At 36.6% G+C, this 15,287-nt stretch overlaps 1 protein-coding gene across 1 annotated transcript in view; it reads right to left on the bottom strand.

The window, feature by feature from the left end:
• Window positions 1-1,249: 1,249 nt before the first annotated feature.
• The window catches only part of SEL1L (SEL1L adaptor subunit of ERAD E3 ubiquitin ligase), a 35,121-nt gene continuing 21,083 nt past the window's right edge, over window positions 1,250-15,287 (bottom strand). Inside the window, 8 exon segments of the mRNA XM_050336017.1 lie at window positions 1,250-6,138; window positions 7,372-7,500; window positions 9,236-9,408; window positions 10,996-11,070; window positions 12,567-12,732; window positions 13,276-13,424; window positions 13,674-13,761; window positions 14,535-14,597. Coding sequence (XP_050191974.1) covers window positions 5,935-6,138; window positions 7,372-7,500; window positions 9,236-9,408; window positions 10,996-11,070; window positions 12,567-12,732; window positions 13,276-13,424; window positions 13,674-13,761; window positions 14,535-14,597 — 1,047 coding nt within the window. The 3' untranslated portion in view covers window positions 1,250-5,934.

Below are 15,287 nucleotides of genomic sequence, written 5' to 3'. Positions count from 1 at the left end.
TTGGAAACTCAAACATAATAATTAGGCCCCAAAATGAAAAAGATTTTACATGTGCAAAGAAAGGTAAATAGTTTTTGTGTCTTTATATAGCTATTCACTGAATATGTAAGATAGCAGGGCAGGCAAACAATTACTAAAAAAACATTCATTTCGTTAGTTGAGAGATTACATCAATGAAGAAACCCTTCTTTCCTGCTCTGTTCTGAGAAGTTCCTACCTATTTGCAACCCTTTGCCTTCCACAAAGATCAGACTCCTAGTAGGGAACTCAGCAAGGCTGTTTGTTTAGCAAAGGGTCAGAAAAAGCCAACACAGCTGCGTGCAGTGAGATCACCACGTTTATCTCACTGGGTCTGAATTCTCTTATTAGTCACCTCCCTTCTGTGCAATGTTTCCCAGATTTCAACAACCAAGTCAAACACAAAATTATTTGTAAAAGAATATGAAATCCTTTAGTTATCCAATTACAGCTGAATATTTAACATAACACTGGATTCCACAAAAAAATGTATACCTATTTTAGTGTGGCTGTTCTTCCAAATGGATTGTTCAGTCCTATAACAAATGTGATGAAAACCAGAGATGAAACTTAATACAAACTGAAAAGAATTTACTCAGTTCCTCCTGATCTCACAGCATCAGTAACAAAGGTAACTGAAATACTTTGGAAAACTCTCCAATGTGTAGATTGTCAGGCCTTCAGCCTTTGAATTCAAAGCTGGATGATTCTCCAAGAAGTATCCTTTTTATAATGCTAAGTTGTAAACCTTGAACTGGAACATACCACAGTAGTTTCTTCAGTAGTTTTAACATCAGCTATAACAATTACTTTATGAAGTGCTTGACTTTTTTATCACATATCTATTTTTAATACTAGCAATGTAAATAAGGTATTCCTTTAAAATTGTCGTTGAATTGATCTGGAAAACTTTCCAAAAATAATAATAAAAAAATATTTAGAAGTACCTAAAATGCCATTAATTAATGGAACTTCAGCATATAGCAAAGTCCAGAGCCTACCAAACATTAAAGTAAGATTGGAAAGAAATAAATACTGTAAAATATTTTAAATTACAGCTTTCAAGCTATTAGGATAGCTCAAATATTTTACTGGATAGTCTCAATGAAAAAGTGATTTAAAAAAATTTCTTCACCTGTTGCTAAACATTTTTCACTTTAGTGGGAAAGATTTTATACTCTAAGAAAATATGGATTTAACTTTGCAAAAGAGGTCACTGTCCTGCAAGCTGTGCCCAACTAGTCCACATTTATTGTGTACATATAACAATGTCCAAACAATGTTGGAAGACAGACTAGCATAACAGGTTAATAGATTTACATACTAAAAAATTTTTAACAGTCCAGGGATAGTAATTCTTTACCAGGTCTTTTCAGAAGCTACATTGATTTTTCATTTTGAACTTTTGCTCTAAAAATATGAGAATAATAAGAGTACTGAATTATTTAATTTTGTTAAGTAAGTTTCTGAAGCTTCTGTAACCAACATATTTTTGTTTTTCTCTTTCTTTATATGTGTGTGTGTGTGTATAAACACACGCACTTTTGGATACACACACACATTCTCCCGTGATATGGCAATGACTGAAAGTGTGGAAGTTACTCCCTTCCCAATCTTTGAGACCTCAAGTATTTAACAAGTCCAAGTCACCATTTAGTGTCTAATACCCCCTTGTGGCTGCAAACACACACACACCAGATACAACTATTTTTTTTTTCCCGCAGCAAAAGCAATTAATTAGAAGGAATGAAAAAAAAATCAATATGAATCTTGTACAGAAATGAGCCACATTCATAAATAACAGATGGGAAGTGGAACAACTAATTTTAAAGTACAGCCTGTGTTTAGGAGGAAGGATGAAGAAAACCAAATTATGAAAAAGGAAATACAGAAAATAACTGACAGAAGAATCAGAGAGCTAGAATTTCAGTGTTTTGGAACACAAAAATTATTATTCTTCACAAGTGATTTTCAAAAATCTGGAATTGCAACCTGTGTTACACGGAAAGACCAAAAAGTTGGCTACCAAAAACTAAAAATGTGAGCAACCCATCTCTCTGAAGTGGAGGACTGCCTGAAGCACTACTGCCCTCAGAAAAACTTACCAGAATAAGTGGCAGCAGCACTGGTACCTCTTGGTTCACATCCTGTTGTCATAACCACTGTGAACACTGAGCGTAACCACACAGGTGGTATCTTTATTTCACAAGATTAAAGATACAGTACAAAATGAATCTGTACATCTTTCTATTAACAGAATTTGTTTACACAATTATATTACATTTGACCAGCCTTTATACTGATTTTAAATACAAAATAAATTTACAAAACTCCTACAAGACCCTTTAAAGAACTGCAGCTGATAAAAACAAAGGGTTCCCCCCAATAGTCCCTATTTGCCATATGCATTTGCAGTAGTTCAAATCAAACTAAATCTTTTCAGTTTAATATTCTCTGAAACAAAAATAGAATTTCAGTTCATTGTTGCCTATGTAAAAAGAAAGCAACTTGCAAAGGTGAGTGTGATCCCCCTTTATAGGCCAAAACTAGCATATAATAGGTGGAAATTAGATAATGCATAGTCTTAAAAAGTCCTTTCACAAGCCACATTTTAATGTTCTTCTCCAAAAAGAGTAACATTTGATAGCTTCTGTGTTGGTTTGATTTTTTTTTTTTTGTAGGAGAAGCTGACTTATGGAAGATGACTAAAAAGTGAGTAAAACTGTCTCATAAGAGTTTCATGAGGATGTTTGTATCAAAGGCCTTACCTTCTATTACATTGTCCCATTACATTTATGCTGTGATAGACCATATAAAGCAAGGAGTTATTTAAACAGACGGCTCTGGGGCAAGTTTCAAAGAGTGATGTACTAGAATCCTGTTTTCTCAACAATTCAGCACTTCTTTCAACCAGCAAGAACAGATAGTGTCTTTTATTAAGAATCTGAGACGTAAAATAATGTGTCCCTCCACATTTTCCCAGTTTTCCTACATATAGAAATCCCACCAACAACGCTTACTGCTCTCTAGTTCCATTCTCTGGCATGGAAAGAAGAGTATATGTCTGGGAAGGTCAAATAGGCAGGCTCTGGCCTATGCTACTACACACAAAGAATACAACTTTTCCATTCAAACCACGCTCAACACACCCAGAAAGGCTTCTCTTAAACCAAGTTTCCATTCTAAAGTACTCCTGCATATAAACTGTAAGACAACCTGTGCTACCAAAAGGGAAAAGTACTTCACTGCAGTAAACTGAGCAATCCGGCTCCTTTAGGAAAAAGATGCTTGATTAACTGAGTGCACAAGATACATATTGCTAGTAAGAGTTAAATATACCTCCCTCAAAATGCAAGTTTCAGAATAGAGTAGCAAGGGATTGTCACAAAAACTTAAGTCATGGTGTAGATAACTGATTTAGAAAGCTTATTAATTTCTTTAATCCCTGAGTTAACTCACCATTACTTATGGTAAGTACCTTTTTTCTTCTACCACTGCATTCAAATGAATGTCATCTGAAAAAGTCAGTGGTAGTAATTTGGTGGAAGGGAAAAAAGCAGGAGAAAGACTTCCTTATTGCTCCTTCAAAAAGCAGTTCTTTAAAGTGAAATAACTTGCTAACTTCAATCATTTCCTTCTGCTGATTTCTTGGGATGTAAAAATGCATCAGATTCAGTGAAAGTCATCTATAAGACTGTCACACAGCAGCAGTGATGAGAGATTCTCATGCAAATAGGATAGAGCTTCTAGAATTTAGTTCTAATAGAAAAATCAAAACATTTTAATTATGCAGTAATAAAATTGTTAAACATCCTAAGAGACCAATACCAATCAACCAATGGTATTTAACTGAAAAACATTTTCCATGTAATCCTCAAATTATTCATGCCAAGCTAAAAAGAGCTATTAAGTGACAGCAGCAAAAATACTTCAGAGGGAGTGTTCAAAAGTCACAGATATCTTAAAAATGCAGCTGGGGAGTGCTGTACATTTTAGACACGACATAGAAGTTCAATACTGTCCCATCAGCTAATGATGATTAAGACTGAACAAGATATTCCTCTACCACATGCTGCAAACTTGCACACTAACACGAAAGATTTGTCTTCACATAACCACCATAAGCATTTTGAAGTACTGAGTTCTACCTAGTACCTTTAATACTAGCCATCCTTGACATTTCCATTCACAAAAGAATGGATTGCTTATCTTCTATCCCAAACTACAAATCTGCTGTGCAGCTGTCTCCTTACAAACATACCAAGTATGAAATCATATCAAAATCTCAATTCTAAATTATGTGTATTAATATGTTGTTGCCAATCTGCTGGAAAAATATTTGCATGAGAGGAAGCCCTTAACCCTTTCAAAATAACAGCTTTTATCAGAAAGCAGCTAAAGCTTCCTCTCTTGTATTTCATTCAGCTCTGAGACTGCTTTCCAGAGGATTTAATGCTAGTACAGAAGCAAATATTTAACTGCCATTGGTAAATAGGAACAGAACAGACGCTTCTGCATTTTGTGCTTCTAAACTACTCTACAACTGCTTCCCACACCTAATCCCGGAAATTATAGTTCATTGAAAATCGTTACTAAGTGAAGATTCCTCTTGCAATCTTAAATCATCAGTCCACAGGTCATATTCTTTACACAAATTAAAAGGCCTTTACATTGACCTGGTGGCATCAAGAAGCCATAACCCACTAGTCTTCTTTCTCTTTGGATTTTCTTGTTACAAGGGGTCCTCAAGATGGCCCAGTCAGAGACATTTTTCTCATGTGTATCAGGTACAAAAGAGGTTGGCAATTGCTGTAGCTTTGGAGTAGCATCACTGGTATAAAGCCCATGGCCTTTTGTAGAGAGTATGCATTTTTGTGGCCTTTTTTGTAGATGCACTAAGCAGATGCATGCATGAGATACACACCTTTCTTTCTTGCAGTGCAAATCACTAACAGGATTGTTGAAAATTAAATAGAGAAATTCCAACTCTAAACCAAAAAAAAGTCAGCTAACTCACTGAGATTTCTCACTCTGTCCTGTCGTCAGTGTCAATAATAATACTGGTACTTTCTGTAATCTAGACTCAGCCTCTTCATAAGGGTAAATTTACATAACTTAGGAACACTATCAGTTTGGGTTGTATGTCATAAAATATCACAAAGTACACAGGTTCCTGAAAAGTTTTAGAAGTATGTGAGATCTGGGCACTGCCCCAGTCCAGCTCATGGACTACATACTGTCTGCTGAGAACTGTCTAGTCTGAGGGGAAAGGAGGAAAATACTCAAAACAAAAAAGCACAAATGGAGAGTGGCATGTTTGCTGGCTTAGATTATTGATAAACCCTGTAGAACTATGTTAAACCATCCAAGATAGCATAAGAGATCAAACTGTAAGAAATACTTAAAAGTAATAAAATAAGGACTACAGAAATACTTGGGATGTAGATCAGAATATAAGTTCATGACAGCTTCAGTCTTTTTAGAGTTTGAATGTAGTTCAGCTTCTTGGACTTAAATAGGTCATAAAATTATTCATTGTTATTACTTTTATAAAGGGCAACTGCTATCAAGCAGGCAAAAATCTTCCACTGCTAACCTTCTGTCTCTTGGGAGATGAAAAGGACTCTGAATAAAGAGGAACTAGATACAGCAGGCAACGTTTTTGTAGTAGCACTCTTGTGTTTCCACAAAAAAAGCCATAGTGTTATTCCATTGGCACTGAAATAACATTCAAATCAGTTTCAAAATAATTTTCTTATCCCTGAAAAAAGGCATCACTCTAAGCAGCTTTCAAACTCTTTTTTTTAAATTTTTTTGCGCCTCTTTTGGGGGTAGGACTGTTGATTCAAAGTCCTAAATCACAATGAAAATTGTTCCTTTTGGAAAAATCCAGTTCTTTCACTGAGGCTTTTGTTGCTATTGCGGTGGTTGATGCTCTGGTGGTGGTTCTTGTTGAGGCACAGCTGGCCGCAGTCCTGCTGGTCTGGGAATCGCTTGGTGCTGCCTTTGTCTGTAAGCTATAATTGTTCCCAGAAGCAAGGCGATGATAGTCATAAGGTAGAGGTCCCACTCAGGCCCCAGTAGCTGGTCCATATCAATATGTGAGAATACCTCCCTCATCTAAGAAAGAAGAAGAAGTCCACATTATCATGTCAAAGAACACGAATGGGAAGCAATTAAATTTGACTTGTAACATTTTTCAGGTACAAGTCCCAGTTTTGAAATTTCAGTAGCTCTTTTCCTCTCTGAAACAATAGTACCACAGTGACATTCTTAACTTCCAGGAACTCAAACATCAGTAAGACTAAGAGCCATGCTATATAGGATAAGCTATTCTATTTTCTGTTCTAGAGATGAAAGTTTTCAATATGTAGCTTTGTGGCTTTGATGTGAATGACACTCCATTAAGACCCAGGACACTTGCGGTACAATGCTGAGATTTGTGGAGGTAAGGTACAGGGACATTAAAGTGACTTATTGCTAGTTTTGACTGAAGTGCCTCTTTATCAGACTCCATTTGCATAAGCATTAGCCACACTTTATGCTTCACTATTATATCTGATTATACTACAAAGTCACTACCAATTTAAATCTGCATCAGCAGACTTGGAAAAAACTTGGAAAAGCTGTGTTCTGCATATTAGCTTTTGTAAGTGCTACACAGGTCTCAAGACTACGTTTTGTCAAACTTAGCCTGAAACTGCATTTGTTCTAAATGGCAATAACTTCCATAATATTTGAACTTAATAAGTAATCAAAAAGGCAGTAAGATGGCAGACTACTGAAAAATATTTCAGACACTATATGGAAAGAATTTGATGAATACCTTCATCAAAGGCAAATACTTTTTTCCAGGGCCATCACTCAGTAAAAAACTCTGCACAACAGCTAAACTATATAATACAAATAAAATTTTTTCCCTCATAGAGATCAAACAGAACTCTTGTGGGATTGTTGAATATAAAATAGCTGAATATAAAATAGTAAGAGAATTAGGGGTACAAAAAAATGTTTCTCTTTTCCTGAACAGCAATTATGTCAGTTAAATCTGCTTAACTTTGATAGCAGATGGTCATGGGGAAGAATAGTCAAACAAGTTTGGGAAATTATCTTCAAGGAGAGAGCAACACAGAAGAAAACCGCTGTGCATGTTTCAGTTTCACACAATTACACAAATAAGAAATAGGAATATCAGCTTCAGTAACTTTCTTAATATCCAACAACACAAAACACATCTATCTGAAGTTTACAGAAGGCTCAAGTAAGACTTTTACTTAAGCAAGATTACAACTGAAGCTTTTTTCAGAAATGGAAAACACATTTGCTGTTTTCTGTTAATTCTGCATTACTTACATTGATTTCTCGTACATACTGCAAGGAATAAATCACTCCAAGTTTGCAAAGTGCTAGGAAGACTGGAACCTGAGCATCTGGGCTTGCTTCAGCTGCCATGTCATAAAATCGCTTTGCAAGATGAATATCCTAAAGTTAAGAAAATTCAAAGCTCAGTTTTGAAGAACTTGAAAAATTACCTTTTTCTTTTTTTTTTTAACTAACGGATGTTCACCTTCGAATAGACAAGTAAAAGCAAGCTTAAATTTGAGGATGAAGCTAATGTAACTCAGACCAGAATTGAAGCTCACAGAGAGTTAGTAATAACGCATTCAACCTACTCACTGTTAACCAGGGCAAATATTTAAGTAACCCTAGTACCTCTAATATCTCCAACACCACACCAGACATAAAAGACTGAGAAAACCCAAGTCCTAGAGGAGTATGCAGCAGCATTTTCTCTCAGTTATACTACAGTATGCCTGCTGCAGAGTGCAGCCTCTAACTGTTCTGCACATACACACAAATTGGATTTTACTCCTTATCCAAAATGCACATAACTTCATTAGTGAGGACAGCAAAAGCATGAGGACAAACAGGGAGCAACTTTAGGAAGAGCTTAAAGTGTTCTCTTCTGGGGCAGCTGAAACTACGTGGTGACTGTAACAACAACAGAGGATACATGTATCTGAATAGTTTAAGTCTCCTGTTTGGTGTTTTTTTGTCTCTGCTTCAGATACATACTATGCAATGTTAAGATACCTGGATACAAACTGTCTATGTTCACCCAACGCTGTGAAGGACAGGACTGAGTAAGACTTCTCTCTGAAAGTGTTCTAAGTTGGACACAAAGTAAGAGAAATCTCCAGGACTTGATGTCACACGTTTATTTTATAATTTTATCCTGATTGTGATTACCATAAAGATTTTTTGCTCATTGATACAGGAAAGCTTAGTTCCATAACACTTGTGGAAATAACAGTATGAAAATTGACACATCACGTGAATGTGATGTAGTAATTCACATTTAGTATTTTAATTCAATAGAGCAACTCATTGGGCCTGTTCTGACCTTTTGCCAAGAATTTAGGGGAAAAGAAGCAAAAATTGGTCTTTCAACAGACCAACAGAATAATTAAAAGGTGCGTACCTAGACAAAAGCCAAAGGTTGAAGCTCACTGAAAATAAGGAAAGCTAATCCATTTCTTACACTTTCAGGTCAAGTTACTACTAAATTTGTACATTAATTGCATGAATTCATCATACCTTAAGGTAAAGCACACTGCTCAAAATCAGTATTCAATGCTAATGACATTATTCTGACACATACAGAAACATGATGCTCTGGATTGCATAAGTTAATTAACTCTTGCAATACACCATAGACTTCCTAGGAGAACAGATACGCTGTCCTTAGAGATGTAGTTTGCCTGACTTGAAAAACCAGAGCTAATAATCACATTGTTGATGGTGCCTATGGTTTGGTACCTTGTTTTCAAAATGTCATGAAACAGGAAACAATTTAACCACTGTTTCAGAGGATGAGAATAATTTTGTGCTAAAATACTTTTAGACTGGAGTTGATTTGCATTCATTTCACTACACTTCAAAGTCTTGAAAGCATTACTCAGGCACATGGCACTCTCTTTGCCAATATTTACAATTTTGGGCTAGTGTTTTTCCCCTGTCTACACACCATTTCCTCACACAGTTAAATGTGAAGTGGATATACTTGTCCATTTTCCATTGGTGAATGTATTGGGAGACATACTAATTCCCACTAAGTGGTTATATAGTAACCAAACCCCAGTAGTGGTTAGGGACTTAATCTAATATTAGTAAATGTACTCTAATGAAGCAGATTATCAGGGTACATCTTACTCACCTGCTTGATGCCCAATCCCTTCTCATGCATGTAGCCCAGATTAAACATTGCTTGAGCACTGTGCTGCTGTTCTGATGCCAGTCGATAGTGAATAAATGCAGTTTCATAGTCAACATCAGTACCAAAGCCATAAAAATGGTAATCTCCAAGTTTAATTCTTGCAACAGTATATCCTATAAATCAAGAAACAACAAAAAAGATAAAATAGCTAAGCAAAGAAACACTTTGTGTTTCCTATGAAGATGCAATAGGGGCTTTAGTATTGCTTTCCACAGTTTGCACAGTTTATCTTTCCCCCTTCTCACATAAACAGCTCTTTTTTTTTTAAATTGGATTTAGCTAAACGAAACACAACCAATTTCTCTTTGCAGATAAGACCTTTTCCTAGTAATGCTACCAACATTTTTATTGCCATTAAGTGGTATCCGCTGAAAAGCCGTAATGTTGTTCATAGTCATAGTCACTTACTACAGAAAAAAATTTTGTTTGCTACGTGACCATTAAAGGCTTCAACTTTGTTTTTAAAACAGAAACACTGAAAACTTTAAGCACAATGCCTCATCATCATTTCATAATTGAACACTTAACCATTCCATCCTCTCAGTTTCTTAACTTCCTGCTAAAAGCCATGAAACTCTGAAAATTAGGCTCCATTTGCATAATACACCTAATCTCTGACATGAAAACCTAGTAGACAGACACCAGTGTAGATGAACCCAGATGAAAGTTAGAGACCTCAAGCTCTTTAATAATTTAGTTCAGTTTTGCTTATTTTAGGATAGGATCACAAGCACCAGAATTTAAACTTGTGTTGCTTGGACATCAAGACTGCATTCTTCATTACTGAACTTTGCTTACTTTGAATAGGAAACTGCATTTCTTAGAAATGATGACAAGTAACAAAGTACTCTTTAGGATTTTGCATCTCTTTTTCCAAGCAGGTATTTTTAGAAAAGTCAGTATCAACATTCCTAATGCTGTTTTACACTGCACTATAATTCCATATGGCTAAAGAAACACACAGTATATTTGTGTTTTAGTTCTTTTAATCTTCAGAATCACAGAAAGGCTGTCACCTGCAAACATATTGCAATGACACTATAGCTGACAACAGAGCAAGAACATCAACTACGCCATGTAGAATACAACTTTTGTTGAAAAGAATGAGGTAAGCTTTTCCTCCTTCCATGTTTCATAAAAACCCATGAAATCAGACATTAACGGCTCTACTAAAGGTTAAGGAAACTTTCCTGTCTAACCATTTGGGAGGCACTCTGCCCATCACACTCCCCCCATCACAGACTGTTAGTGCTGGGACCAAGGCCCCTTTGCAGTGGACGGGTGCCCTGTCTGACTCCTTGCTCACGTCACTCTCCCACAGTCAGACAAGCTTTCCTTACTGGCTGGACTCTGGGTTTCCCAGAGTAGTCTCAGATGCCTGAATCCTTTAAACAATTTAATAAGGGCACAGTAACACAAAAAGTAGAGTTAGTGTGTCCAGAAGGAACCCTGAATAAAGTAATCCCTGAGCTTTTATACCCTCACAGTCTGGGGTCATGTCTCCTGCTGTGCCTCTGCCGTGTCAGGTCCCCTGCCTCGTGCCACAGGTCCCTGTGTCCTTTGCTGGCCCCTTGCCTCAGGCTCCTGCCCCCCAGAGCTCAATCTGCAGCTTGAACTGCAGCCATACACTGAGCTACCTGCACTGAATGTATTCCTCAACATAAAAATAAACTGACTGGAATTGTGAGGTACAAGCATACCTTGAGAAGCTGCTCTATTCCAGTGAAGCAAAGCTCGAGGATAGGTTTCATTTTCTCCTACTATGCTAGCTTCCTCTAGAGAAGAAATAATTCAGTTAAATAGAATCATAGTATATGAACACACAACCACAAAACAACCCCCATGCTTATAATTCAGTCTCCTGACATCAATTAAAAACTTGAAGCAATGTGTGTTAGAGCAGAAACAAGATTCATCTGAAACTTATAAAAACACCTTTCATTCATATGGCCTTTCCATTTATCTGCCCACATAAAGAGATAGAAACAAATGATATAATTTCATCTATGGGTTACCACGTCTCTCTCCCATTCCTGCTGATACATACTTGAGGAATGACAGAAGATGCAAGTCTCAAGAGCACATAATTTGGACTTTGACAAAGGTGCACTGAAATACAAGGCTAAAGTATAACCTATTTTAGTTTGGTCATCCAAAACCCAGGACCAGTGAGTAAAACAAAGGTTTAAACTCATTACCCAGCTAGAAACTGCATGTTTTACACAGCAGTGCTTCTGCTACTTCAGAAGTTGTCCACATCCTAATTTGAGGGTTCCTGAACTATCAGAGTTCAGACAGTTCAAAGGATTTATAACATTAACTTCTACTGAATTACGATTTCAGCTGTACTATGTCACAGTTGACATACAGATTTTCTGTATAAAGTGTAGTAAATAATTTAAAATCACTCTCCAGTTGAGATGCAGATATATCTGAGTGATGACAATCAGAGTTTTAACCCAGGGAAAAATGTCATTTCTTTGCAGGAGTGCACTCCCAGCCAAGAATGGCATTACTGTGGCTTATCTAAAGATGATTCCCTCAGGCACCTTTGAAAAACATTACCTGAAAATTACGATGTTAGGTTAGTGTATCAGCCACCATGTAAAGCTTGTAATGATATCTAGATTTGATACTGAGAAAGTTTAAAATACTGGGTTTTGCAGTTGCTAGACAGAATTGTCACTTGTACTTCCACTGTTTCTCTATGACTTCAAACTCTAATAAACCAAGTTCTGAACATCTAGGTCCAGTTGGAGATGGGACAAGTTTTTTTCAAATCTAACAGAGCCAACTGTCCAGCTCTTTATCCCTGCTACACGGGTTGTATGAGTCAAGTTACAAAATGAGAAAGTGCTGAAGAAAGATTTAAGTGAAAGAACAAAGGACACTGAGACTCGTATGCATAGTGCAGGTCAAAGGTAAACCTCATGCAATTCCTACTTTTAAGGCTATGTTTAGGAAGTGCAGGGAAGAGAATGTTCAGCACTGTGCAAGTTTTTAAAGATTCTCTCCCTATGCCATTCTAAAATCCCTAAGTCAGAAATTAGGTGTATTGTAACTTATAGGCCAGAAAAGTCATCCTTAGAGGTGAAAATGAAAACTTGACTGCTTTCCAGTGTGAAGAGCAGGAAAAAAGACAAGTTTTCACTGAAGTTCTAACTGAACAAGAGTTATGCAATTGCATCTTCAGGTATTCTAGCGTTCTACTAAATGGTCTACTGCAGGCCAACTCCAAAAAAATCTTTACAGTACAAATTCAGATCCTTACTCTGATCAAGTATGAAAGCAGCATTGCTTTGAGCAACTTCGTAGCCTTGTTCTGCCAGAAGAAGATACTGAACCACTGCAGAATTTGAGTCACCATCTTTATAGCTGTTGTAGGCAGTCATCAGTCTTTCAGACCAACGCCCCCGTTCACATACATTCTTAAACAACTGCAGAGGAAAAATGAAGGGGGAGGATACTGGTTGTCAGGAACTAGATTTTGCAAGAAGTAAACCTTTAACATTCTGATGCCTGTTCAAAATATTTACATTTCGCAGGAAAAACGTGATAGATGAACTCAACTGCTTCAGACAGGCCTACTTTAATGTACAAGTTACTAAGCAAATACATACCAGGATTCAGATGCTTACTCAGAATTATTCTTTAATATCTTACCTTTTCTGTTACAGTTCAATTCAGGTCTAAATGAAGAATCTGGTACTTATAAAATACTGATGCTTGCTTTGTATTACATTCTTTTGATTTTCTTTGAAGTTAATAAAGCAAATACACATCTGACAGATCAACATAAATAAACTTTTCTCGTAAAATACAAAGGAGTATGCTAATGTATCACTTTCCGTTTTGATAGCCTTGACTCTGCAGTCACTGGTGGAATTTAGCTAAGACAAATGTCCTATATAAACTGATGTGGTTATAGCCAATCTTTTGCAAGTCAGTATTATTTGACCTTTATAAATGGATGACCTTACCTCAACAGCAGTATGGCAGGATCGCATCACTCCAGTGCCAGTAGCATGCATCTGAGCCAGGTTATAAAAAGCCAGAATGTGGCCACCCTGGGAGGCCAAGTTAAAATATTTCAAAGCTTGTTTATAGTCTTTCTTGACTCCAATGCCATCTAAGAGAAAGAATACGTCATTGCTATTTATTCCTCTTGAAAAGCAGAGTTGTATGAAATACAGTACTTACTCTTTAAAATTACTCAAGAAAAGTATTGTGAAAGTGTTAGGAAAAGGCAGAAGGAATACAATTTCAATGCAGTAAGCCCGTTCTACATGCAGTATGTGCACACTTGTAATGCCATCTAGTGAACAGTGACTGGAAGGGCAGGTGCTTAGACCTGGCAAATTGTGTTGATGCCACTTACTGTAATACATGGAACCTAGCTGAAGTTGTCCATCAACCCATCCCTGTTCTGCAGCCTTCTGGAAATACTTCAGTGCTAGCTCATAGTTCTGCAGGAAGATATTTCCAGTCATTAGAGTATTGCAATACACCACAATTTAGGAGAGAAAATAAGCATGTGCACACATGTAAGGACTGATCTGTATTACAGAAAAATTACAGCATGATGATCTATATTACAGAAAAATTACAGCATGATTTGGAAACAAATAATGAAATAGACTACAGTGATATCAGCATGTCTTAAGTCTGTAGCTATCTCAAAGCTGGCATCCACATACAGCATTGCTATGAATACTTACGCTTCACAGAACAGAAGCTCTGTTCTGTTTCTAGAACAATTATTTAACTTATTTCCTCAACTTTGGGCTACTTCAACTTTTGACTATCTGTTTGCATGGCTAAATATAAAACATTTGACAAGAAACCTTATGGGAAATGCAATAAATCAAATGAACTAATTAAAAGTTTCAAAGTGTTCCTCCACTCCCACAAGAGACACAAAATGGGGACAGATAGAATTTATTTCACAAGAAAATTAGAGACAAGTTCAAATCTCCTGCCAAAATGTACACTGCTATGCATTCCTAATAACTTAAGCAACATTTTCAAACTTACGAGAGGGAACCTAGTGCATGTCGTAGCTGCTAACTCCACAGTGCATTTTTTTTTTAATATTACAGACTTCCACAAGGAGTTTTCAGTGTAACAGAAATCTTCACAATTAAGCCTTCTACAGCACTTCCCTCCAGAGAAAAAGTTTGTTGACAACAAAAAGTCACACAATCACCTATGATTAGAAAGATGAGTGTCAAAAACTTACCACTGGAACACCTCTTCCGTAGAGATAAGCCATTCCTAATCCACTCTGTCCAACTGGATTACCCTGAAAACACAGAAAAACACTTCTGTAAAGAAAGGTAAAAAACCTACAGCTGACATCTTTCAAATCTGGTGTGTTTTATACATCACTAAAACATCTAAGTGCTCAAGATAGATTTGTTTTGTATTTTTGCTCCTAGTAATAGTTATTTAGGAAGGAAATAGCATCTTTGGTAACCTTTATTTAATAACTATAGATGATTAACAGGGGAAAAAAAATTCAGTACTACTTATCAAAGTCTACTGTGCACTTTGTTACACTGTCATACAAGATGCAGAACTCATACTCATAGAGAGATGGGTCATTAATAACGTAGTCATCTTTAGTTTTTCCAAGTTTGAAAGGTTTTGGATGCTATGGAAGCTCCCAAAACAACTCCAGGAACTCCAAGAATCTGCCTTAAGGGTAGATTGTTGGCTGTCCTGTGTGCTGCATTAGTAACCACTGCCCCTGCAAAAGAATGCACCATGGCATTCCTTCAGAGCCAAGACAGGCAATGGGTCACATCAGAAACCTTCAGTGAATGCAGGCAATAAGTACAGTGAGAGATCCTTAGTTTAGCACAGAAATGTGGAACAACATTCTAATTGTGAAATATAAGAACCACGAAGGCAGTTATCTTGCAGCAGTTCCTTCAAAACTTAATATACTGTGTTTCATGTGCTAAACATTTAATATCAATAAACATTAATA

Source organism: Myiozetetes cayanensis, unplaced genomic scaffold (assembly GCF_022539395.1).
Source record: "Myiozetetes cayanensis isolate MyiCay16 unplaced genomic scaffold, myiCay2020 scf6-25, whole genome shotgun sequence".
Lineage (NCBI taxonomy): Eukaryota > Metazoa > Chordata > Aves > Passeriformes > Tyrannidae > Myiozetetes > Myiozetetes cayanensis.
The sequence above is the reverse complement of the archived record's forward strand: the minus strand, read 5'-3'. Positions and strand labels throughout refer to the sequence as shown.